General features: G+C 34.9%; 1 protein-coding gene across 2 annotated transcripts in view; it reads left to right on the forward strand.

Annotated features, from left to right (window-relative positions):
- The first annotated feature begins 3,125 nt into the window (after nucleotides 1–3,125).
- The window catches only part of LOC132708830 (pyrethroid hydrolase Ces2e-like), a 31,660-nt gene continuing 9,037 nt past the window's right edge, over nucleotides 3,126–25,748 (forward strand). For both annotated transcript variants that reach the window (XM_060681444.1, XM_060681445.1), the window contains exons 1-4: nucleotides 3,126–3,196; nucleotides 6,650–6,784; nucleotides 15,381–15,533; nucleotides 20,141–20,471. In XM_060681444.1, the coding sequence (XP_060537427.1) occupies nucleotides 3,155–3,196; nucleotides 6,650–6,784; nucleotides 15,381–15,533; nucleotides 20,141–20,471 (661 nt within the window). In that variant the 5' untranslated portion in view covers nucleotides 3,126–3,154. The remainder of the gene's footprint in view (nucleotides 3,197–6,649; nucleotides 6,785–15,380; nucleotides 15,534–20,140; nucleotides 20,472–25,748) is intronic.

Genomic DNA, 25,748 nt, shown 5'->3' on the forward strand with positions numbered 1-25,748 from the left:
ACATGTGAAATTTTTCATTGAATTTTACATTATGTGGCAAAAGTTTAAAGTTTCCAGGTATAGTTTCATTTATTGAAATTTGTGTGTAAGGTACTGTGTGACAAGCGTGGCTGGTTTCAACCAGTTTTTTTCACTTGGTCTCCTAATAATTTAAGAGTCCCAAACCAATAAGTTTAGGGGTATATTCTTTTTTCATTTAAACTCATCATCTTGACAAATATTAAGTATTTCCGTTTCTTTCCTGGCATTACATGTTTCGCTGGAGCCAAGAAGACTTGTTAAAAAATATAAATTATTTGGAATATGCGTTTTGTAATCCTTAATTTTCAAATTTTTAAATTTAAATTATGCCATTTATTTCCGTTTTAATATTTTGGCAAATCTTCGTCATTGCTGACGAAGCAAAGGATTAATAGTTGGACGTTTCCGTCTTAGTGTGATGCACTACAGCTTCAATGACTTGCTTCTTAGAAAACCGTTTCACAAAATTTCTAGGTTCTTCTAGGTATAGATTTCTTCTTGGAGAATTCACTATTTCGATCCACAAAGATGCCTTTAACTTTTTTAACCAAAAATCCCAATGTGCGAGCTTATTTATTGTTTTACGTGATTCTGATAGCATGAAGCATTTAATTTCGTATTTCTTCGAGTTTTAATTTTGTTTTTCCATATTAGTCATAACTTGTCAGAGCTTTTGATTTTTTAAACGTTTCTGGCAAAATACGCAATTTAAAACTCGTATAGGTTTTGTAACAGTTTTTATGTCATTGTAAACTTGTTCCCTTATGTCATTAAAATTCAAAAAAATATGTAAAGCATCAGGATCGTTGTCTTAACAGATGTTCATGCGGATTTTTGCACATTCAATTAATTTTTGTGTGGATATTTGTTTTGACGTTATGAGCTTTCCGCCTTATAGACTAGGTACACATAATTGGAAGTTAAAAACTTTTGCTTTAGTGTTAGCAGCTTTTTTCGTTAAATGCTTTAATTTGATTATTGATTCAAGTTCGCAATTAGAACATGTACTGATTTTAATATCCATTTGGATGAAAATTATAACTAATGGGTTATTATTTATCATTCCCACACAAAAATAAATATATTTTAGTCACATTAAAAACTACTTCACTCCCTCAAAGAAAACTATTTTGACACTTAAAACGTAGACATAAAAAATAAATAAAATCATCCTCGCTGCGAAAGTGGTTGTACAAGCGCACGTCGGAACCGCAAAGTCTATTGCCTGACCGTCCTCGCAAATCTGACCCTTCCTCGCTGCTTCGCTGGCTTCCGCGATATTCGCAACATGGTTTCACATTTTGCTAATTAAAAACAAAAACTATCCATCAGATTGGGGTTTTTAAAAAAATAACGGATTCGTGAACCTTCAATGCATATCGTTTATAGGAAACACTTTTTTGATAAACCAAATAGTTTTCAAGTTACAGCGAGGTAGACGATAACATAAAAATGAGATTTCAGAGCAAGCTTTTATTCATAAGATACTCCCATATAAAAACATTATGTGGTGTTTTTAAAATGAAAAAATAAATTATTTCTAATAAAAATATTGAAAAGCGGTTTTGTCAATTTAAGAGCAGTATGGTGTAGATAACAAAAAAATAATAATTTCTTGACAATTTTTAGAAAATTCACCCCCACCACCCCCTGCACCGCACGATTTTTATACGACCAATCTACGATATTTCAGGCTTCTTACATTTTATTTTATGTTTTCCTTTTTATTCATTTATTTTATTAAAGTTAATGTGCCTAAGCAGCTTTTGTGTATAAATAAACTTATCAAGGCGAACAAGCGGAAGAAAATTTTTCAAAATTATATTTGTTTATTTTGTATAATAAAAGTCCTTTATTATTATTAAAGACAGAAAAATAATTAAACTGCCAATATTCAAATTGTGTTTATCATATCTTCATCATATCTTTTTGAACATTTTCTTGTTCTTATCCAAAACCAGAGAAGGCATTAATTTAGTACTCCATTCATTTTTAAGGGAAGTCACAAAATTTCGTTCGTTACCCGCAAATACGCCGCAAATACGGTCGAAATGAATCCTTTTCAGTATATTGTGCGCCTAAAACAACGGCCTTGAAATACGCAAAAAATGCTACGTTGCCATTTTACTACCTCGTAGGAAGCCATAAAGTAATGCAACTAAACATACTGTGAAGTCCTAACGTATGGTTTACCGCGGAGAGTCAAAGGGAAGTCAATACATGCGACAGACATACCAAGATTACATTGCGAATTGCGATGCGAGCGCCAACGATCTACGCCTGAACTAAAATTGATAATGTACGGATAAATGGTCGACCTTGGGACTTCATTAGAAAATTTTGCAGGAACGTTGCTAAGGCCCTCAAGGTCATACTGGCAAAGTTTTACATAGGAAACGTTGTGACTTCCGAAATCGGAAGTCTCCACGTTGTAGATGAAGTCACATCGTTAATTGAGTATGTATTTTGGAAGTTGTAGAGTACGTTTATCAATATATATATATATATATATATATATATATATATATATATATATATATATATATATATATATATATATATATATATATATATATATATATATATATATATATATATATATATATATTTGTGTGTGTGTGTGTGTGTTTAAGGGATTATTTTCATTTTTTTATTTTGTGTACAAAATGTGATGTATTATTTCTAATTAAATTTTGCATTGTCAATCGAATAAGCATGTTGTTATTATCATTAGTATTATTATAATCAACATTTTCTAATGGGTTCATCTTTAATGGTCCTTGATGTGTCAGTTGTTTAACACGTGACAATGTGACATCGTTGCCATGAAAAAATTAGACCATCGCGGGCTGTCCATCGACTGATGAAGAGGTAGAGAGGTAAAAAGAGAAGGGAACAGTAATTTGGAAATGCAGTATTACAGTATTATTGAAGTTTCTTTGCAAAATAGTTTTGGTTTGGTTTTGGAGCATTCTTTTCCCTCCAGAAACGATATTTCATTATCTACACAAGTGTTTCTCAATATAATCAAAATATTTTCCGCCTTTATCAACCTGTTAATGTATTTTTTCTAATAGTTCAAGTGTTATTGAGTTCCTATATAAAATTGCATTGCAAGCCAGTATGAGTTAAAATGTTCTGCGTATATTTCGGTGCGTTTTTAATTAACTCTGCAGTAAGTGAAATTTTATTTATTTACTCTGATAAATCTTCAAAATTTTTTGTTTGCACTGATTTGTCATCAGCGTCATCATCGGCCATCATAGGCCACTAAGGGGGAAACAATTCTAATAATTTTCTTTAATATAATTGCAAAATTTATTTAACAAAAATATAATCTTTATGGAAGAAGTACCGACTTTACAACTAATAGAGAGTGAATTAGAGCAACCAACTCAAGTCATTTTCATCGCTAGTAAATAAATTTTAGAACTGTTGCTGATTTCTCTCTCTCTCTCTCTCTCTCTCTCTCTCTCTCTCTCTCTGTCTCTCTCTCTCTCTCTCTCGATATCTCGCAAGATCAATCCAATTTCCTAGAGTTGAGAGTCCTGAGGTCCTTTCTTGTAGTATTTCAACCCGGCCCGCCCATAGAAGTCTTTTAGGCTTTATTTATTAAGAGAAAATTTTTAATTATCAACTTCAAAAGAATCCTGGAAAATTCTGCTTGTTGAGAAATGAAAAGAAAATGTACCAGATTCAAAATAAACAATAACTCAATAAAATCACTTCTATACAAAACTACTTTTTGATAATAAATGCTATTAAATATCAGTATAGTTTTGTGCAAGTAATATCAGATAACATCTACAAATAAAGGCAAGTGCTGTGTGTATTGTTTGCGGAACATGATCGAAATCCTATTCAGCGTTGCCAACTGGGATCGAAAGTGAGATATGCAATATTTACAACAAAAATTCTGGATAATCAAGATATTTAGAAGCATAGACAATGTGTAGAAATGCCACAAAAGACTTACCACAGGAATAGTAAATCTAGACAAACTCGGATTAAGTCAAGATTGTGTAAATAACGCCTTAGATGATATTATGGCGACGAAGTGGAACAAATATACAACTCATTGGTTACAACTTCAATAAGCGACTATGATAATTGAAAAACTTCAGTCATAACTGCAAAAGATACAAAAGCAACTAAAGAAAAAGGAACCAAATGACATAAAGTTGGAAAATTCTGTTGGAATTCTTATGGAACTGGTAAAGACAGAATGAAAAATTGTCACAATAGGGTTGTTTTTGAAAAAAAGCAGATCAAGATAAAATGCACGTTAACCACGATTTAACAATACTGCTGCATGCTGCTGAAGAGTTTTTGAAAAAATAAAAGGGATATAAATATTTGTGGTATAAAAGTAAAAATAGGTTTCTTGGAAAAAAAGAAAGCACTAAAACCAACATTTAATCAAATAATAATTATGATATTTTTATCCTAATTGAAAAATGGTTAGTGCGAGAAGGTATATATAGGTATATACAGGTATACACTTTAAAAAACTTATTAAATCAAAATCTGAGACTACAATAAGCTGGATATGTGCCGAAAATATGAGTACCGAGTTTCCAAAAATCCACCTTATTAGATAGTCAAAGTTATGTGATACGAAGCTTAAAAAATACATTGATGCTAAGTAATTATTTAACTAAAAATAATATTGACTCTGATAATGCTACTCGAGTACCCCCCAAATCCAGAACTGTTATAGACAATGTAATAGTCGACCAAGCAAGCTTCAAATGTTGTTTCCAGATGGTGGTTGAAGACAATATTTTGTCTGATCCTAACAAACTAGTAGTTAACATCACAGAAAAGATAAAGTCATATTAACCAAAAACAGTATGAAGTTCAAAGTGTAGACCACAATAAATTTAAAGCATTATTCCGTCAGAAAGGAGAAAACAAGTAAAAAAAAAAGTTAAGGCGGAGTATGTAAAAGTTAAATGCAGGAGCTATTGGAAAAATTTAAAAAAAAGTTGCGTACTTGATGAGGAACACAAGACTCTAAAAAACAAAGTAACAAATTACGTTAAAACTTTAAGAAATCCATACTTTAGAAAACATTGCGTGACTTTGGTAATGAATTAATTAATAGCTTAATGAAAAAAAATCTAAATATCATAGTCCCTATAATTGTGAACAATAGGAAAAGTGATGATTCTATTAATATAGCTAATAAATTTAAAGTCAACTTCTCTAACGTAGGTAAAAACATAGTACGAGAAATATACAATCAAATAAATAATCTAATACAAGCTGGCCGTAATGACCTTTAATCTAATGAAATTTATTATTATCCAATTCATTAATATATTATTAGAATTTATAAAAACGTTGGCCCCCGATCATGGCCAGGTAACAATTTATTAGATAGTCAACGACGTGTTGGTCAGTAATGTTTTTCCATGTGAATTATAAATTAATAGAATAAGTATTATATTTAAGCTTGGTTGTGGAAAATGTATAGATATTTGTCGCCGCATTGGAATTATTAGTGTACAAAAATTGTTGCGACTGTGATTAAGTAGAATATAACGTCTTTCATTAGTTAGCACATAGATGATCAATTTCAGTATGGCTTTAATAAAGATATTCAAAGCGCCCTGCTTGATGGTTTAAATAATGTTTCGATTGATAAAGCTTTTAATGTGGTTTATTGTTCATCTTTTAGTGAAAAGGACACAGTTTTTTGAAAGTTGATTCGGTCTTGCCGTTGAGTCTGCATAATTTAACCCTCCTAAATTTAAATCTGATAAGCATTTTCTTCTATCACGTATACGTTTTTATCAACATTGAAAGAATTATTTTTATTTGTACAAGAACAAAAATATAATTCAAAAAAATCTAAATTAAATAACAAAGTCTCAAAGTCTCAAAAATTTCGTCTACTGGATTTCTTGTACATTACATGTCCCGATGGTCCCTTTTTAGTGACCAGCATTAATCTGCCGTTATTATCGACCTTGAGATCTGCTTTCCATTTTTTTTATATCTTGCTGGAATCTTTTCTCTTGCTCCTCACTCACGGCACCATGATTTTAGTTAAAGTACTCCAAATGAAAGTGTAAAAAGTGTAGTTTCATACTCATAGTCATGTGCATACTAACATATTTTCTACAATGTCTTTGTAATTTGGATAAGTGTTATTTCCAAGAAAACATTTTTAACATCAGCAAATGTAACCCATGCAACTTTTTCAAAATCGCACTTAGTATACAAGTAGAGAAGCAGACAGATTTCCGTTCTATAAAAGGTTGCTCTCGGTTGCCCTTTCAAAAACTATACTGTATATGGCCAATTACATACATACCTCTTTTTTAGGACACATGGTATACGAAGTTCGCGTTAGACATCCTGACAAATAAAACATTGCGTTGCATTAATTTATTGCATAAATTTCTAAAAATCTCACCTCCAAGCAAACACTCATAGATAGTCCATCATCGTATATATATTTATCGTATTTTTGATCAATTTTGAACAGAATTCGATCAACAACAAAAGATCAGACGATAATGCACAAAAACACATGTCTACATGGAAAAACTAAACTCCTTTGACCGATCAATATGTCCTTAAATTTTTTGTATTGAAAGTTGAAACACCCTGTATTTAGTTCGCAGATACAATCGTAGACCTTCCAGATGGAAAGGTCAGAGGCTACGAAATAACAACGAACGAAAACAACAGGTTAGTCGCCTTCCTTGGGATACCATACGCATCTCCGCCACTGGGAAACCTAAGATTTCAGGTAAGTAACACTCAATTGCTATTTTGGTATTGAAAAGTGATGAGGAAACTACGGCCCGCGGAAAGGTTTAAGAGTGCCGTCGTGAGAATGTGTAATGTGACAACCCGCATAAAAACTACCTGCGGCGATATTTAAAACACAATAGCATTCTGGACAAATCCATCAGACCCAAACAGCTGACTCTTCTTCGCTGGAAACTTCCAGACACTCTCGCATTTTCGATTCATTGTTCTGTTTTTCCGAAAGAACCGGAAAAATCCAATTCCCGAACAATCCTTGCAGATAAGTATAAATACAAGCCAGGCCGCCCGAAGGTCAGCTACTTACTCAGTCATCTGCAACGCTGTGACTCGAGTAATTGTTTGTGTAATCAACGAAACTCCCACTGCTTCAACAAACACCCGCCCAAGAGCATTAGTTAGTAGTAAGCTTTCGTCAATTTAGTTTCTGTGTGTTATTCTCCGATAAACTTAGTTTACCAATGGATAAGTTATGTAATAAAATTACAGATGGTGCTCCTAATATTGTTGGAATCAATCAAGGATTTGTTGGGAAATTTAATTCTAAGTATCCGGAAAATGATGTTGTTTTTTTCCATTGCCTTATACATCAGGATGATCTCTGTAAATCGGCTTTAGACATTGATCACATAATTAATATTGTTCCAGAGGTTTATTACATTTCACCAGTTTTTGGAGTCCGTACATGCTGAGCATTCCGATATCCCGTATTATTCAAAAGTTCATTGGTTTAGTGCTGGAAAAGTATTTGAAACAATTTGGGATTTAAAAGGCGATATTGGGAATTTTCTTCTTGATAAAGACATTTATAATCAATTTATAATCAATCAAAACGTGGCTTTCTGATTTCGCTTTTTTCACAGACCTCCTCGTACACATGAATAAACTTAATCTCAAATAGCAACGGAAAAATCAGTTTCTTCACGATATTTGGCAATACCTGAAGAGTTTCAAATCGCAGTTATTATTATTTGCTAATCAGATCTCTAAATCTGATTTTTCTCATTTTCCAAGAATACAATCTTTAAAATTCCCTATATCAAACAATAAGATTAAAAAATACGAAATTAATTTGAGAAAACTATATTCAGAATTTGAAAGGAGATTTCAGGACTTTAGAAAAATGGAAGCAGAGTTTAGTATTTTTGCGACCTCATTCAATGTGTATTACGAAGAAGTTGATGCAAAGTTTAATACTGTAATGTAATACTTTCCTGAAACAAACTTTTCATTGAGTACCATTACTAGAATTTTATAAAAATTTAAGCCCAGATAATTTCCCAAATCTAATTACCCATGCAATGAAGATAATGGCAATGTTCAGCTCGTCTTATATATGCGAACAAATCTTTTCAACAATGAAGCTTAGGAAAACTTCTTTAAGAAGCAGAATTACAGATGCGCACCTTTCATCAGTTTTAAAAATTTCTGCTTCGCAAATGGAACCGGACAATGATGAAATTTTGATAAAACAGTCTCGATTTCATTTTTCTCATGCCGTTTGTTTATTTGTTATGGCTAATCGATGTTCCTTGAGCCATTCTTGCATGTGAGTTTTCAGTGATGCATATTTGCTGCATATTTCGAAAATTTTGAATTTTTTCTAAAATATGATTGTATAAAGTTACTCTCAATTGCTCGTCAGATCATTTTCATGCAAAACTTTCTAAACAACAAGTAATTCTTTTCTGAGCAGCAACTTTTCTCGTATTCGTTGACGAGTCAGCCCCCATATTTTGAAGTATTCTTTTTTCTCTTGAGTTAAGGTGTGGAACAGAAGTGCAGTATAATTCTGTAAGCAATTTAGCGTTTTTGTTCTTCAAGCTCTGTCGATACGATGCAATTTCTACATTTATTTTTTCACGTACGCAATTTTGCTTGTAAATCGGCGTTAGTTTCCATAAAGGTTATAGGTGGCTCTTAAATATCTAAATATTACTTTGAGATGCTAGATATCGGACAAGAAACATATAAGTTGAAAAAATGTTCAAAAAGCACTTCCGCTCATTCCTCCACCGCACGTCGAGTATTTACAGATGAAAATTTGGCCTCCCAAATATATCATTTTGAAAAGTGCCAATGGACAATTTGTTTAAAAAATTATTGGTATTGGAAAACATAACAAGTCACACAAACAATTTGTTTAAAATTTAACCTAAATAAAAGTAAGAGAATTGCCCATAAATACTTTTAGAGAATTAATAAATTAATATAATTGGTATATTTTATTCAGCATCTTAAAGAAACAACATTTCTCTCGTTTTGAGTATTGGGACTTTTCCTATGCACCCACAAAACATAAGCGTGCAGAAAGTTTAGTCATTTAAAAATACTTCTAAAAAGTATTGGTTTGTAACAAAATTTAAAATACCACATTCAAAAATAAAATTACATCAAAATAAGCAAGCGCATTTTGTTCACAAAGTGCATCCTGTCTGCTTTAAAAAAAAATCCAGTTAAAAATACATGCATATTTACCGGAATTTAGATGCTAGAATCAATTCACAGAATAATTTAATCGTACTTTATTGTAATCTCCATTCAAATGTAGATGACAGGAATAACTAATCTTTGCACATGGAATATTATAAAAGGATCCTATTACTGTTTTCTTCAAGATACACAAATACGACTTAATTAATTATAATATTATTTTATTTATTATAGAACTGTAATTCCAGTTTGATGATATTATTTTTTTGAACAAATGTCGGGAACAGCTATGGGTTCTCCATTATCACCAGTCATCGCGGATATACTTATGGAAGCCTTTGAGAAGAAAGCTCTATACACCTTTCATCTAAACCCAAAATTATGGAAACGCTACGTCGATGATACTTTTGTTATTTGGCCTCATGATCAAGAAACCCTAGTAGATTTTCTTAGACATTTAAAATCTATACACCCTAACATACTTTTTACCATTGAGTTGGAAGCTAATAATAACCTTCCATTCTTAGATACTCTTATCAATAGAAAATCAGACCTGACATTGGGTCATTGTGTTTACAGAAAACGTACGCACACAGACCGATACCTTAATGCATGGTCACATCACCATCCGGCCCAAAAATCATCGGTTATGAACTCTCTTGTTTACAGAGCCGTAAAACTATCTCAGCCCGAGTCACTAAAAACAAAATTAAAATACCTTACCTCTGCTCTTCTCTCTAATAATTTCCACATTAAAGATATTACGCGTTCCATCAAAAAATACACTTCACCACAACCTTCCAATAGCAATGAGACCGAAAGCAATCCTACACTTGCCACTGTGGTCTTTCCTTACATTCAAAACATCACTGACCACATATCAAAAGTTCCAAAGAAGTATAACGTCAAAACCAGATTTACCACTTGTCCAAAAATGTCTCAATATCTTCGGTACGTCAAAGACAAAATTCCATTTGCGATGCCAGGATTATTATTATTATCGTATGGCAATAACACAGTCTAGTTTTAAATGTTAATGTTTACAAAGGTTAAATCTTAATATCTAGGTTTTCAATCCAACAGCCGATGGAGTGGCCCTCAAGAAGTCTGTTGTCGTACACTGGCTCTGTCTTTTTTCGCACTCGTATGCTAGGTGGCGGATGGTTTGTCGCCTTCCACAGTCGCAGCAGTTGGTTTCTGATTTGCCCCATTTGTGCAGAGAGTCCGCACAAACACCGCATTCTGTACGGATCCGATTTAGGGAGCACCAGGTTCCTCTCGGTAGTGTAGAACCTGGAACAGTTTGGTTAACGTGGAAAACGCTGCAAATATCTGGAGGAACGCTATTTTGCCACATCTGAGCCAATTCGTCTTGTAGGTGGAAGTTATTGGATATAAGCGCTGCCGCTGTTTGAATTGGAATTTTTCTGGAGCGGAGCCTGTGCCCTAGTTGAGCGATATCTTCATGGATTTGGAGTTAGGGATTGTTTTGTATTTTTCTAAATTCTCTGCAGAGAGCTTCCGATCGCCGGAGATGGGCTGGTGGAATGTTGCAGAGCGCGGGGAGCCAATACGTGGGTGTGGATTTGATGGTTCCACTGATAATTCTAAGTGAGTTGTGGATTTGGACATCCACTAGTTTTGAGTGGGGGCTATTCGTCCAGACAGGAGCGCAGTATTCGGCCGAGGAGTAAACAAGGCCAAGAACGGAACATCGGAGCGTTTCGGCTGAGGCACCCCAGCTGGTGCCACACAGTTTGGATATTATGTTGTTTCTTGTCTTAAGTTTGGCGGCTACGTTGCTTAAATGTTTTTTAAAGGAGAGTGTACGGTCTAAGGTGACGCCCAGGTATTTCGGGTGCTTGTTATGTTTTAGTCGGGTTCAGTTAAATTCGACGTTCAGTTCTGTGTTCGCCAACTTGTTGTTAAGGTGGAAGCAAGAAGTCTCAGTTTTGGTCACACTCGGTTTCAATCTCCATTTCGCAAAGAAATCATTCATGGCCATCAGATCTTCGCACAATACATCTTCTGCAACGTGGAGGTTTTTATGTCTGAAGCCAAGAGCCATGTCGTCGGCATAGTTAAATTTTTTAGAGCGAGTTTCAGGTAGGTCTGACACATAAAGGTTAAATAGCAGAGGGGCAAGGACGGACCCCTGCGGTAAATCATTATTTAGTACTCTCTTTTTACTTGATTGATCATTCAAATGCACTTGGAATGAGCGATTGCTAAGCATGTTGTCGATAAGGCTTGTAGTTGCTTTGCATCTGGTGATGTTCAGAAGTTTGTATATAAGACCCTGGCGCCAGACCGTATCATAAGCCACGGTTAAATCTATGAAAACGAGTGCCGATTTCTCCTGATTTTGGAAACCAGCTTCTATGAAGGTTGTAAGGCTGAGGACTTGATCGCAGCAGCTTCGGTTTTTTCTGAATCCCGCCTGCTCTATTGGGATATGCAGCATGATTATGTCGGATATGCGGTTGTATATAAGTTTTTCCAGTAATTTATAGCAGGAGCTGAGTAATGCGATGGGTCTATAGCTCTCGGGTCTGTCTTTATCTTTACCAGGCTTGAGCAATGAGATTATTTTTGAGTTTTTTAGTTTTGGTGGTATATAGCCATTGTGGAGAATCTCAGAGTAGAACTTAGCCAGCCAAGCCTTTGTTACAGATCCACTATAGGACAAGAACTCTACATGCAACCCATCATAGCCGGGCGCTTTACCTGTTTTCATTTCCTTTATAGCGTTTTCAATCTCCTCTATTGAGAAGGGTTTAGCGAAATCGGATTCTCTTGTGATGTTCTTTTTTAGCTGGGATAGCTCTTTTCTGATTTTGGTTGTGTGACTTTTGTCGTTGGGCGCTCTGGAAGTTGAAACAATATGGTCCGCTATCTGATCTGCGGATACCGCGGGGTCGTTTCTCACAGGTGGAGAACCTGATCCGAGTTTTCTTATGAGACTCCAGGCTTTTCGGCTCGAGTGTTTGAAGTCCACATTGGCGACGGTTTGGGACCATTTATCACGTCTAGCGTTGTCAAGGCTCTGCAGTATTTCGTCAGCGAGATCAGAGTCTCCGCTGTTGAGATATTCCTCATATAAGGATTGACTGTCCTCATGCCAGCCGGGAATGTACTCTTTTCTATATCGTCGAGGGATGGACTTTTTTGCGGCGGCGATCACCGCTCCACAGAATCTGTCATAATTTTTGGGCTTAGCCGGGATCCAGTGCAGAGTTCTATCCAGGATGTGTTGGAATTTCCCCCAGTCCGCTTTATTGAAATTCCATCTTGGCTTTGGTGTTGAATTTATAAGTGGGATTTGGACTCCTACTGTCACCAGAACAGGCCTATGTTGGCTATGGGGAAAGCATGACAGCACTTTCCTTTCTGTTGCTAGGAGGGTGTTGTCTAGTTTTCTGGTGACAAAGCAAAGATCGGGGTTAGAGTCTCTGTTCCAGGCGGCGGATCTAAATGTCCCTGGCTGCTTGGCATCGTGAACTAGGTAGAGATTACTGATCTCCGCCCAGCTGGTTAATTCGGTAACGTCTTCATTAAGGTAGCCCCAGGCAGTGCTGTGGCTGTTGACGTCACCAATATAGACCGCGGGGCGAGTTTCCATTGGTAAAGCTGCTTCCGGCCAGGTCATACCAGGCGGCTTGTACACATTGATTATCGAGAGAAGGCCGATCTTGACGGTTATTATGTAGACACTGTTCGTGCAGTTGGATGATACTAAGGATGCATTTTTTATAGTGCTCCTGACGTATGTGGCTTAGCCATGCGCATGATGGAAAAGAGATGCAAGTGCGGTATAACCAGGGATACGACCTCTTTTTTGAAATTCTTCATCGCTGTTTGTGTGGGTTTCCTGTAGGGTCACAACATCGATGTCATTTTCGGTCAGCAGTTTAGATAGGTATTCACATTTGGCTCTGCTTATACCCTCTATATTTAGCTGGCAAATACGGACTGACGGTCCGATAATTCTAGTCTTGGGGCTCTGAGAAGAGCTGTTTCGAATCTGATTTGGAATAGCTTGCGAGGTCATCCTCACTAGTAGAACAGTAGAAATGTAGAAACAGTAGAAACATGTATTTAAGGGACAGGATATAGATACAAATTGTCTGACCGCCAGCTGTGTTAGCTCTTTAGCGTTACTCAGGGTGCACCACGAGGAGGCGAGCTAACGTTGCACCCCTGCGATGCCAGGAGTTTACAGCCCATCCATATGCGGCAAGGAATGCATTGGAGAGCCCGGACGAAAAATATCAACTAGGCTCAAAGAACATGAAAGAGCCTTACGACTAAGACAAATTAACTCATCAGCTGTTGCCGAACACACTCAGGAAACCGGACATAAAATTTTATTCGGTAAAACTAAAATTCTTGCATGTAATCAGTTCTTCTAGCAACGAAAAATCCTAGTGTCTATAGAATTCTATAAGCAACCTAACAATCTCAACCGCGACTCAGGTCTCTACTTGTCACCAATTTGGGAATCAGTCGTCCGAGACTGTGTTTATGCCCCTCAAACAATATATAAGCAGGTACAGAGTAAAATACGAGCCAGTTTCAGTCAAGCTCTGGAGAAGCCAACAGGATGATTGGCATAACGTCAGCAATTTCGACTCAGCAAAAACTGACGCAGGAGGAATCCCGAAGTTTTGTAAAAAATAAAATACATTGTTGTTTATAAACGCAATAAAACTTGAGAGGATTACCACCATCAAGAATTGCAAAAAGGAGTGATGGAAGCAATAAAAATTTTTTTATTTATAATTTCTCAAACCATTGTTAATCATTAGTAACTAAAGCACAAATTCTATTCATTGTAAATGACAAAATTTAAGTCAGCTGCATTGTGCTTGTTGACAATATGGTACTGGCCTCAAATCCTTTTTAAATACTGATGACCGATGGTTGTTTTGTGCCAGGCCTCTCTGGAATTTGTCATGTTGTTTTGACTACCACTAAAAATTAAAGATCTGCTGGTGTCTACTTTAGTTTTACCTAGAAAAAAAATTGTTATGTCTAAATAATAAATAAAGCCAAAAAACGCCCTCTTATTAACAAAAATTTCTCTTATGTTCAAGATGGAAAGATGCTAATTTTTAGGACTAAGAACATTGTCGAAAAAAATATCAATATTTTAGACTGAAAAAAAGTTGGTAACATATTAGTATCAAAATAGTATTTTGTACAATTGATAACATCACCTAACAGACACGTTTACCACCTCTTCTAAAGTTATCAACTTCAGCTTCAGCTTCATTTTGGGCAAGGTATGTTTTCCATTGTTTTCTTAGAATTTCATCTTTTGGTAAACTAAAAAGTAAAATATAAAAATGACATATACTAGGTATGCTAATCTAAAAAAAGGCAGTGGTAATTTCCTAAAAACTTGTACTTGTACTAGAAAGGCAATTTCGTTTACGTTAAGCGTGATGACAAACGAAAACTTTCCCATATTGATTTTTACAAAGATTTGTAGTTGTTTATGCTTGTTCTAGCAAAAATTCTTGCAGCTTATTTTCTTTCTTATATTTCCTGTAATTCTTATACACTAAAACACATTACCCAAATATCCTTCCTGTAATTGTTGAAGTGTACCTAAAAAAGTAGGGAATTCTCTTTAGTAAATTCACATGTAAACATTTATATGCAAGTCCATTTTCCAGTTTGTTAATTGAAAAATATATAGGGTTTCTTTAGGTCATATTTGCTACATTTGCTTTAATTTGGTGAAGCAGCCAAGTATTGAAAGCACAAATTATACAAGTTTGTGAGCCCTATGTAAACCTTTTTTAAATTCTTTAAATTAACTTGTACTTAAGACAACACTTACTCGTGTGTAGGTACATTTACTCCTTAGAGTTTTGACCACAGACACAACAAGTTTTCCACAAAAACGCAGAAAAATTACATAGCAAAATGTACGGCAATGTCGCAATCTGTACGTTGGGTGTGCGGCATGCCCAAAACTTTCAATACGAAAATATCATAGCCACCTGCGAATCATTAACTTTTACCGTAGTAGGGTCACTATATTATCTTATACCTATATGCTCTACACTGTTCTGAAGTAAAATATAACTATATGAAGCTCAAACGTTTGTTAAAAGTAATTTAACGATGTTTAGACTCCAACGCCGCCAAACCCTTGGGAGGGTATTCGAGAGGCGAACCAAACAGGAGCGGCTTGCATCGCGACTGCGCATTTTCCTGGAGACCCTGAGCCTAGAGAGGAGAACGAAGACTGTTTGTACATCAACGTGTACACCCCAGCCCACAAGGTGAGTTTTTTAGCTATTCATTTTTAATACATTTTCTCAGGTAATTTTATTAAGGAATGCGAAAAAGCTAAATGGTTTGTGCCTCTAAATTTTTCAAAATATTTGATAAATATAAAGAAAAAGCTCACTCCAACTGAAAAATTACGGGTACAACAACGAATTTATATATTTTATTACGTAAAATTTTAAGTTTTGAAGCTTTTTAATGTAATGCAGTTAAATAATAAAATAGATACTACATTGTAACGTACAATACAAACTGAAGTAACAGACAAATATACTTTAAAAAAACAAACATACAATTAAAATAAAAAAAAACATCACACACAGCTTTTATAAGATCAACCCTCACAAACATGGAGATCTCCATACAAAGAAATACAAGACAAGTTAAATAATTTTATAAAAATTTGCTGAATCACTGTGTTTTCCATTATCGATAATTTTCAATCAATCTTTAGTTACACTGTTTTCAGTTTTGTGCAAAAACGCAGTAATAGTACCGTTAAAAAGAGCAGAAAGGATTTAGTTGAGGATTACAGGTCCATCAGCTAGCTCTCTGTGCCCGGCAAACTTTTGGAATTTTTGGCTATATTTTTAACTCAATAGCGAATAAATCTTTAAAATCGATTTTCATATCACTTTCAGAGTTTCTCTGTGATTCTATGGATAGTTTGACTCATGTTTGAAATATCCTATTTTTAAATTTTGTTTCGAATTCCTTTTAAAATTTTTCAATCTTTTAAATAAGACGGAAACCTAATAGTTTTTCCAATAGTTCCGATTTTAGTTAATTCATTAGTTGCAAGTAGATTAAGGATATGCAATCGTAAAATAGTATATTATGCAACAAGTGCGGTAAACGGCATTTACGAGTTTATTTGACAAGAGCGGAAAATTATGTTCAAGCGAAGACGAGATGACTTTTTAAAAACTTTATTTTCAAAATACAATCGAAAATTAAGAGTTTCTGCAGCAGCAGTTACAACAAGAATAATCATATTACTTAAAACTAAGACTTTATAGGTTCGTATCCGAAAAGCTGACAATGTGAATCTCACGGTCTCTTCATAGTACCATCGTGGCCAAATACTGACATCGTAGATCTCACGGTGTCCTATCCTTATTACGTAGAAATCATTGTACATAACTCGTCTCTCCTCAAGAAGCAAACATAATGGAATGAGTTTGCTCCGGCTGATTGGATTTATTGGGTTCGGATTGATTATGTTGACATTTCGGTAGAAGTTTCTTTCTAAAAACGATCATTAGGGCTGCAATGACCGCTAGAAAAAATATAATAACAATAATATTAGTTATTAAACTTGTAGACATAGGCTGGTCAATTTCTTCAATCGGTTGTAGTTCATTTGTTATCCGTTTTAATTGATATAGGTCTTGCAAGTTAATTTGACGGATGTTCGCTAATCTGTGTGACATAATTGGTTTCAATTCTTCTATATAGACTTCAGGTAAAAAAAGCCTTTCCTTTCATAATTTTGACATTATTGTAATAATTTTTCTTGCCCAAGGTTATTTGGCAAGCAGCTGGAATTTCTATAAGTGTTGGAATATCGATCTTAAGGTATCGATCAATTTTACACTTAGCAAATACCAATGTATTTTTAACAGGTAAGACAAGCACTTTTTCTTGCGTTACTTGCTCTGCAAGAGGTTGTAATAATTCGATATGGTGTTTGCGACAGTTCCTTATAGGCTGATTTTTAAGCAATTGAATCGTGCATTCATCCTTCGAGTTGTAGTTTTCATGGCAGTAGAAAGTATGCTCGATTTCATGATAGCAGGACTCTTTGAAATGAATATCTTCTTTTTCTCGTGCGACATAAGGGTATTTTGGAATAATTATCGTGTTATTTTGGATAACAGGAAACAGGTGATGGAAAGAAAAATATTGAAGCCTTAAAATAGGGAAGTGAATAGCAAAAATTGTTTTACTATCTGTAAATGTTACTTGAGTCCCTAAAAATTGGTAATAAGATAACGTGTTAATAAATTTTGGTAATTTGTTTATACCATAAATTGATTTTAAATAATCGATCATTTTCTGAATTTCCAAAACAGAAACTATTGAATTGTGTAAAGCATTAGTGTGTGCAAACACAATTGCGTTCTCTAAATTATCCAGAAAATTTATCAGGTTTTGACAGTCAAGTATAATTTGGGATAAAACACTTTGAAAGGTTATATGTAACTGAAGAATATTGATCGTGTAGTACGAATGTAGACCGGTTCGTCAATATCGAAATTCAGGGGGTCCTCGCGTTCTTTGTTTCTTTTATCAATTATTTTTTCTTTTGTTTTTTGATTATTTTCCGAAATTAATTGGTAAACCTTTTTCGAACTCTCTTTATGTTTTTGTACATGGTCCGAAATTATTACGTGGTCACTAATGTCAAAAGGATTTGTGTCATTTATATGACCTTTGATTATTTCAAAAGACGTAAATTTCGTGACACTGTGTTTGGATTATATCCTAATAAAGCGCGTTTTACGATTTGTTCCGGGTTGTATGGTTTATGTTCCTCTTTAAGACATCGATATGCTTCAATTATAGAAGAATGAAAAAGTTCCACGGGGGAGTTAGAGTTACTATTCTTTGAATTGGTATAATGCAACTCAATTTTATACAATTTACAAAAGTCCTCTATGTTTTTATTTTTAGACTCCGTTTCACGGTCTGACGTGATTTTTAAAGGTAAACCATGGTGTGATACAAAAGTTAGGAAGGAATCAATGACAGCTGTTCCTGTCAGACTTTTAAGAGAATACGCTTGACCGTATCTAGAAAAGGCGCCAAGAATGGTTAAAAATATTTGGTTGTTGATTTTAAAAGAGTCAATATGAATTTGTTCGAATGGTTTAGATGTCATAGGTGTTAGACTAAATTTAATGACAGGGGGATTTCTGTCGTATTTGTTTTTCTGGCAAGTATCACAAATATTTACAAACCGCTCGATATCGTCGGTCACTTTAGACCAATAGAATCTAGTGGTCAATGCTATTTTCATTTCAGAGCTGCCCCTATGGCAAGTTTTTGTATTGTGGTAAATTTTTAATTTTTCCTGTTGTTCGTCCTGGGATTCAATATCCTCTAAGAATTTTGAACATTGAACAAACCTGTAGGAATAATTTAGAAATATTTTTTGTAGTGTTACAGTAAAGGTTTTAGCTAGTTTTTCGGTTCTAAAATAAAGTGCGTAAAGATTTTTGGGGTCTATAAATTCCTTTAAGAATTTAATTAAATGTGGGATAGGCTCAAGTTTTGGAAATACTACTAAAATTCTAATGTTATTGAAAATATTTGAAAATTGGCATTGGATTCGATTAATATCTCCTTCGGTTACAATTATTTGATTTTTATAAATATTCAATATTCTTTCTGTAAAGGGAATGTTAAAAATTGGATTTAGGCGTCGCAGAGTATACGCCTAATTAGATCTGCTTGTTACTCTTTAAAAACTCTCTTACTTTCTTCTTGACTATCCCATTTGTAACAATTTTTCTTATAGTTGACTTCGGAACTTTGATCACTTGTTTTTATTGCTGCTCCTCGATCTGAGTTTCTTATGAAATTGTAAACATTGAAAACAATTTGTTTAGCATCCGAAGACAAATGGATCCGTTTTTTTAGTTGCTGAGGTAGTTCGTTTTCTAAATTGTCATTAGGTTCGACTACCATTTCCACTTCGTCCTCTTCTGTATTCTTATGACGCACCTTTATCTACCGCGAATATAATCTACCGTCATAAAAAGGACTGTTGTTGCTTATAAAACGAAGAACTATGTAGAAGACACAAAAAACCAAGAAGAATTACGTTAATCGACAGGCACATAAGACAAAAATGATTATTTTCAAACTTACCTGTAAAATAAATAGATAAAAAGAGTACAGGTATTCACTCTTACCCTTTGAATAATCAAGTGATATATGTACTTACTGGATGGATCACAGTCAAATACTTCCGTAATATATACGAACATATTGCAATTTAGATTAAACTCTTAAGAACGATACCTGATGTTAAAATAAATGCTTCTACTTATTTGAAAATACCCCACAGCATCAACGCCTAATTAAACTTAAAACGGTCCATTTATATTTCAAATAAAAATTTCAAGTTTCTATAAATATTCGTTACGGTTCATCTCAGGCAAGACCTACTTCTGTTGGGATGGGTTTTATAACGGTCCTGGGAGGGTCTGCGGTTAAAGTACTGTAAAATACTTTAAACGTCACAGCAATAAATGCACTATGTTTTTGGTCGTATTACAAACGAATGGATGTAGCTTTATGACGTACTATGCATATAGCGACAATAGTTGGGATTCCACATAATTCAAAAGGAGCATGACGTCATTGACCTGAGTACCTTGAATAACATGGACCACGTGAGAGAAATATGGACGGCTGTAAAATTGGACTATTTTATTCGGATACTTCGAAAACTATCTATCAAAAACTATCAAATTTCCAGAAGTTATATAATTATAGAGAGACTTTGCAAGCCAGATATAAAAACTTTAACTTCAGATTTGCTCGAACGACGTTGTTTGAGTCTTTCAAACGTATATTTTCGATGTTCCAGATCGCAGAAAAGTTGCCGGTACTCTTTTGGATATACGGCGGAGGCTTCGTGGGTGGTTTTTCGGACTACAGCTTTTACGCTCCGGATTACTTAATCCAGGAAGACGTCATCGTCGTCACTTTTAACTATCGCTTGGGTATTTTCGGATTTATGTCGACTGGCGATACGGAAATTTTGGGAAACGCCGGTTTGAAAGATCAGCTGTTTGCCTTGAATTGGACCAAAGGAAATATCGGATCCTTTGGTGGAGACCCAGACAAAATTACCATATTTGGGCAAAGCGCAGGTGGAGGATCTGTCGGTTTTCACCTTACGAATAAAAAATCCGCAGGTACTGTTTGCTGAACTCTATTGTGTGTTCCATTAGGTAAATTAATAATTGTAAAATTTACGTAAACATTAGATTGCCCCACAAAATCGACCATTTTAAAAGTTTAAAAGAAGTGAATACAATAATAATAATAATAGTAATTATAACAAGAGTGCTTTCGAAAAATCGTCGGTGAGCGGTGCAAGTTCGTCGCGAATAGCGCGAATCAGCTTTTTATTTTATAAAGAAGGCGCTTCGCGGATTCCTGTAGAGACGCAATATGTTTCTATCGTGCTCCTGCGAACTAGTATGGAACTTTCGCAAACTCGATGTAATTTGATTGTGAATACGCCATGTATAAGGTGTCCTTCACATCTCGTCGAACTTCAAATTTAAGGTATACTACTGTAAATATCAAAATTTGTACTGGTAATTGCAATTTAAAATTATATTTTTTCAAATATCTTGCGTCCGCTGTATTATTGACGAAACGTTAAACTCTCTCTCAACACGGTTTACGATAACGTTCATATCAAATTATCACATCTTTAAAAGTTTCTCATGTATCTCCAATAATCCACCCACAGAGGCGGAAATTTCTAGGATCTATTAGAATTTTTTGCCGACAAACGACGTACCCTGTATATAATTCCAACAATGTTCGAAACAGAGGATATAGCTCTGGATCTCCTTAGTTTTCTGGTATCAGAATTTTTCCAATGGAGTAAATGGTTTTCAAAAAACTACTTGTTTTCTGAAACCATGCAGTACGATAGATGAAAACCATAAATACAGAAATTGTAGCCCTTGATACGGCCTATAACACTGTTTGAACGGATTAGCTATTGTTTGTATGAATTTTGATTTACGGTTAATAATTAACTCTCTGAAGGAACAATTTTCAGGGTCTTTTAAATTTTTGTCCATAACTAAAACAGCTTGTATATAATCAAAAAAATGCGTGAAACAATAGTTATAGCACCGGGTCTCCCACATATTACGGATGTAAAATTTTTCCGATCTGATGAATGGCTTTGGAGGAAAAGATGTTATTCTGGATGCCAAAATAACCACACAAAAAATTCAAAAATAAAAAAACATACTTCACGTTATTTTATTGGTCCCAATTCAAAGAGTCTAATTGCGAGCCTAGATTTCTACTACTCTCCCAAGTCTGAAGTCGGTAGCTGCAAATTTGGAGTACTTATTATGTTTTTTAATATTCAACGGAATATCGCGAACACCCTGTACAATACTTAAAAACCGTAAATACAAAAGTTTAAGCTGTCTATATGTCTAAAACAGAGGCCCCCCCATTTTCAATAGGTTCCGTCAAGGGGCAAAGCTGCATATATGTGCCAAATATGAAGTCGATTGCTTCAAATTTCGGATACGTATCGTGTTTCATGGCAAGCAGTCGACAATCGCGAAAAAAGATGGATACCGGCGTCTGATCGGGGCCATTTCTTACAAGCTTATGTGCCTCGTGGAGGGTTAAAAAGAAGGCAAATTTCAATGTTGTAGCTCCAACGGTTCGAAAGTTATTCAGGAAAAACCAAAAGACGAAAACGGAGAACGGACAAGTAGATCAAAAAAAATTTTTTTCCACGATGATCATTTCTGTATTAACGGCGATGCCTTAGGACCTACCGTTATCGAGATAAAAAAAATTTATACGAGCGCAGATACTTTCGAAAATTCGATTTAATCGATTTTTGAAAGTTACAAGCAAATTTATTTTCAACAGTTATACACCCGATTTCAGGAAATATATAAATAAGAGAAAAATAATATAATATAATCATATAAGCTCTGCACATAAACCGAAACACAGTCAACAATCTCACGAAGTATATTCGCATTAATATCACATATGTCTGAAACAATAATGAAGTTACCATACAAAAACAAAATTGGCGACTGATGTGTAGGGAGATGAAATGTAGGCCTGGCTTTAATTCTGGGGACGCAAAATTTTACGTTGCTTAAAGGATTCACCGTACGCAAAAGCCCACGCCGAAATTTTAAAGAACGAATGCCCCCCCTAACCTCCAGAGACGATTCCCAGAACCGGCGTAATAGTACCTGATGCTCAAATCCTCTATGCAGATATAAGCAACCTTCTCTGAATTAACTCCAGGATATCAATGGGACATTGAGATATTGGACGCCACGCCAATGACCCATTTTCTAATTTAGATCTCATTTAAGAATGGTACAGAGTTCTAATGGCTGAGGTATTGTTGAAATGTCGGCACCTTCTTATTACGAAACCTAACGCTCTTGAAAATAATAATAAATGCTCAATATGAGATACAAAAGAGCCTGGAAAATAAGATAATCCCCAAGTCTTGAACTTCACTTAATCGAACCAATACAGTTCCATTAATCACGTAATTAAATAAATTTATGTTCGGATTTCTAGAATAAGCGAGCACGTTACATTTGGAAACATTTAAACCTAATCGATCCTGAAGCAACAAGCAATGTTCAATTAATCATGCAATAGATTTTTAAATTATCAGCATATACTAATTTATTAGTATATTTAACCAATTTATCAATTAGACCATCAATAAAAATGACAAAATGAAGAGTTCCTAAATTTGACCCTTGTGGTACTACCGATGTGGGATAAAATACGTATTGAAGCTTTTTAGCAACTGTGAAGTTTCGATAAAAAGATCCATATATATTACATCCGTCTGAGCTAAATCATCAGTTAATTTACATAAATATTTAGTCAACGTTGCCAGATTGCTTGTGCATTACTTATTTGAAACAAAACCGCATTGCTCAACACTATAATTATTCTTAAGACTGGAATAAATACAGTGACAAACTGTGGCTGAAAGAGACATCACACCTCTACAATTCTTATCAGCGATAATACAGACCGAACTGAAATCTACCAAACGCATCTACTATGGCTTGAATTTCCTTAAAAGATTCACCGCCGTAAGACATCAAGCCTGGGATTCTGGGACTATTTCTCTTCGATTGAGCACAATTTTGAAGGATCATCTCGTATATTCAATTCGATATTGCTTAAGTACTCACTATGTGCTTTCACTGTTTCAGTTTTGATTTGACGCCTAAGTGCTTGAAATATAGATAGCAACAAAAGCTTCTTTCTCAAAGATTTGTATAATCCCTCCAGTATATCAGACTGGGAAACGTCGGGGTCTTTTGACTTTAAGTGGAACGGATTATTGAAATAACTTATTAAGAGTATTATAAAAACAATTCAAGGACTCATCCATGTGAGAATAATTTGCCTCTCTAAAGTTAAATTCTTTCATGGAGTCACAACACAGGCCAAAGTCTGTAGACTGATTCGATGCTAATTGAAGTGGTACAGACGTAACAATAGGGCACTCGTCTCTTTCAACAAAGCAAGGAATGCTTGAAAATACAAGATACAGCAAACGATTCATGTTATTACACACATGTTCGAATCATGTTGCTCCTAAAAAATAACTGGTCGAAGTGAACCGGAGGTCATTAGATGCATCTGAAATAAAACTGGGAATATTGAAGTCGCGAAGAATGATGGCATCAATAAATTCCAAAAAACATTCCAAGGGCGACTCAAAATCAATATCCGGTACTAATTAAATCAACAGCGTTAGCAACACACAGTTATTGGAGGCATATCGATTTTCTCTGAAGGAAAATGTTCTTTCAGTTCTTATGGAACTCTTTTTCCATCACTTTGAGAATTCCAAAATTAATGCAGAAAATTTTTCGCTGGCTTCGCTCATCATAGAATAATACTGATCAGGCAGGTATACCCGGTCAACCTTTTCAATTTTTCTTTTTACAACACCAAAATCTTGGTCATTGGGCAAGAAGAAGTGTCCCCTTATTGGAAAAAAATGTGTTATTTTTGAATATATGCTGGTGTCTGTCAAAGCCAAAAGAAATCTGATCAATGTATGGTTCTTCTTCTGTCCTGGACAGTTGTCTGAGAAAAGGTATAGTTCGTCCACGTCATTCAAGAAGTTCTCCAGATAATGAAGGAGCATTGAGCACACTTCATTTTCTCCTTTATTTCCTAATCCTTCATCGTAGAGATAAAACACAGTTTCATTGGTCTTAAGATTTTTTATGCCAAAACAATTCACTCACAGTTGTCTTGGGTAAAACATTTCTTGTACCGGAATATTCGGCACCGGCACGTTCTGCATGAAGTAAAAAGTTAAGGTGGCCACATCTTCACGAGATCTACAAAGTTCTTTTATGTCACGAATTTTATTATGAAACTTTTGTGCTCTTCTTTTGTGACTAGTCTTCTATGTTTCGACAGCATTTTTGGCATAAAATCCTAGCGTAGAGTTTTTCATTTTAAGGGTTAACTCTTCACAAGTTACGCACGTATCGACCTGAGGTCTGCCGAACCTTAGCCAAAAACGTATTCTTGAAATAGTTTACATAAAATGCATAAGTAACCTTATATTCCGGATGCTTTTTCATGAATAATGAATGCATACTTTTCACATTCAAAGCGGCAACTAGATATTCAATATCTTTACCTGAATAATGAGTTTTCTTTCTGGGAAATGAAAGAATATTTTCATGAATTGCTTTCAAAATTTCGGAACGAGTTGTGCTGGCTTTTGGATGCTTACTCCTTCTAACTTTTGGAGTCTACGACTGTTGATGCAAGATGCACAAGCGACGAACGCGATCTGCAGTGACGCCCCAGATAGAAACGAACGCTTTTTTGCATACCAGTTTTCTTCCACCAGAAGTAACGATGTAGCATTTAAAAGAAATTTCCATTTGTATAGATCCTCCTTTACGAGGTCTATGAGTTTTTACTGCGCCTTTCTCAATTAGTTGTTGCAAGAAAATATGTTGTTACTTTCGAAAATCGTATTTTTTGAAATTTTTGTTTTGTCTGTCCGTTCTCCGTTCACGTCTTTTGGTTTTTCCTAAACATCTTTCGAACCGCTGAAGCTACAAAATTGAAATTTGCATCCTTTTTAACCCTCCACGAGACACATAAGCTTATAAGAAATGGCACTGATACGACGTCGGTATCCATCTTTTTTTTCGCGATTTTCGACTGTTTTTTGGACCTTGCTATGAAACACGATAAGTGGCCGAAATTTGAAGCAATCGACTTCATATTGAACACATATATGCAGCTTTGTCCCGTGACGCAACCTATTGAAAATCGGGTGGCTGGGGGGTCGGGAGGTATTCTAAAAAAATAAAAACTCGAGAGTGCAAGGGTCTGCAAAAAACATCATTTTCCAAAAACTGTTTACGTGACCAAAAAAGTTCTCAAAC

The sequence above is a fragment of the Cylas formicarius genome, unplaced genomic scaffold, assembly GCF_029955315.1.
Source record: "Cylas formicarius isolate icCylForm1 unplaced genomic scaffold, icCylForm1.1 PGA_scaffold_12__32_contigs__length_19106922, whole genome shotgun sequence".
Taxonomy (NCBI): domain Eukaryota; kingdom Metazoa; phylum Arthropoda; class Insecta; order Coleoptera; family Brentidae; genus Cylas; species Cylas formicarius.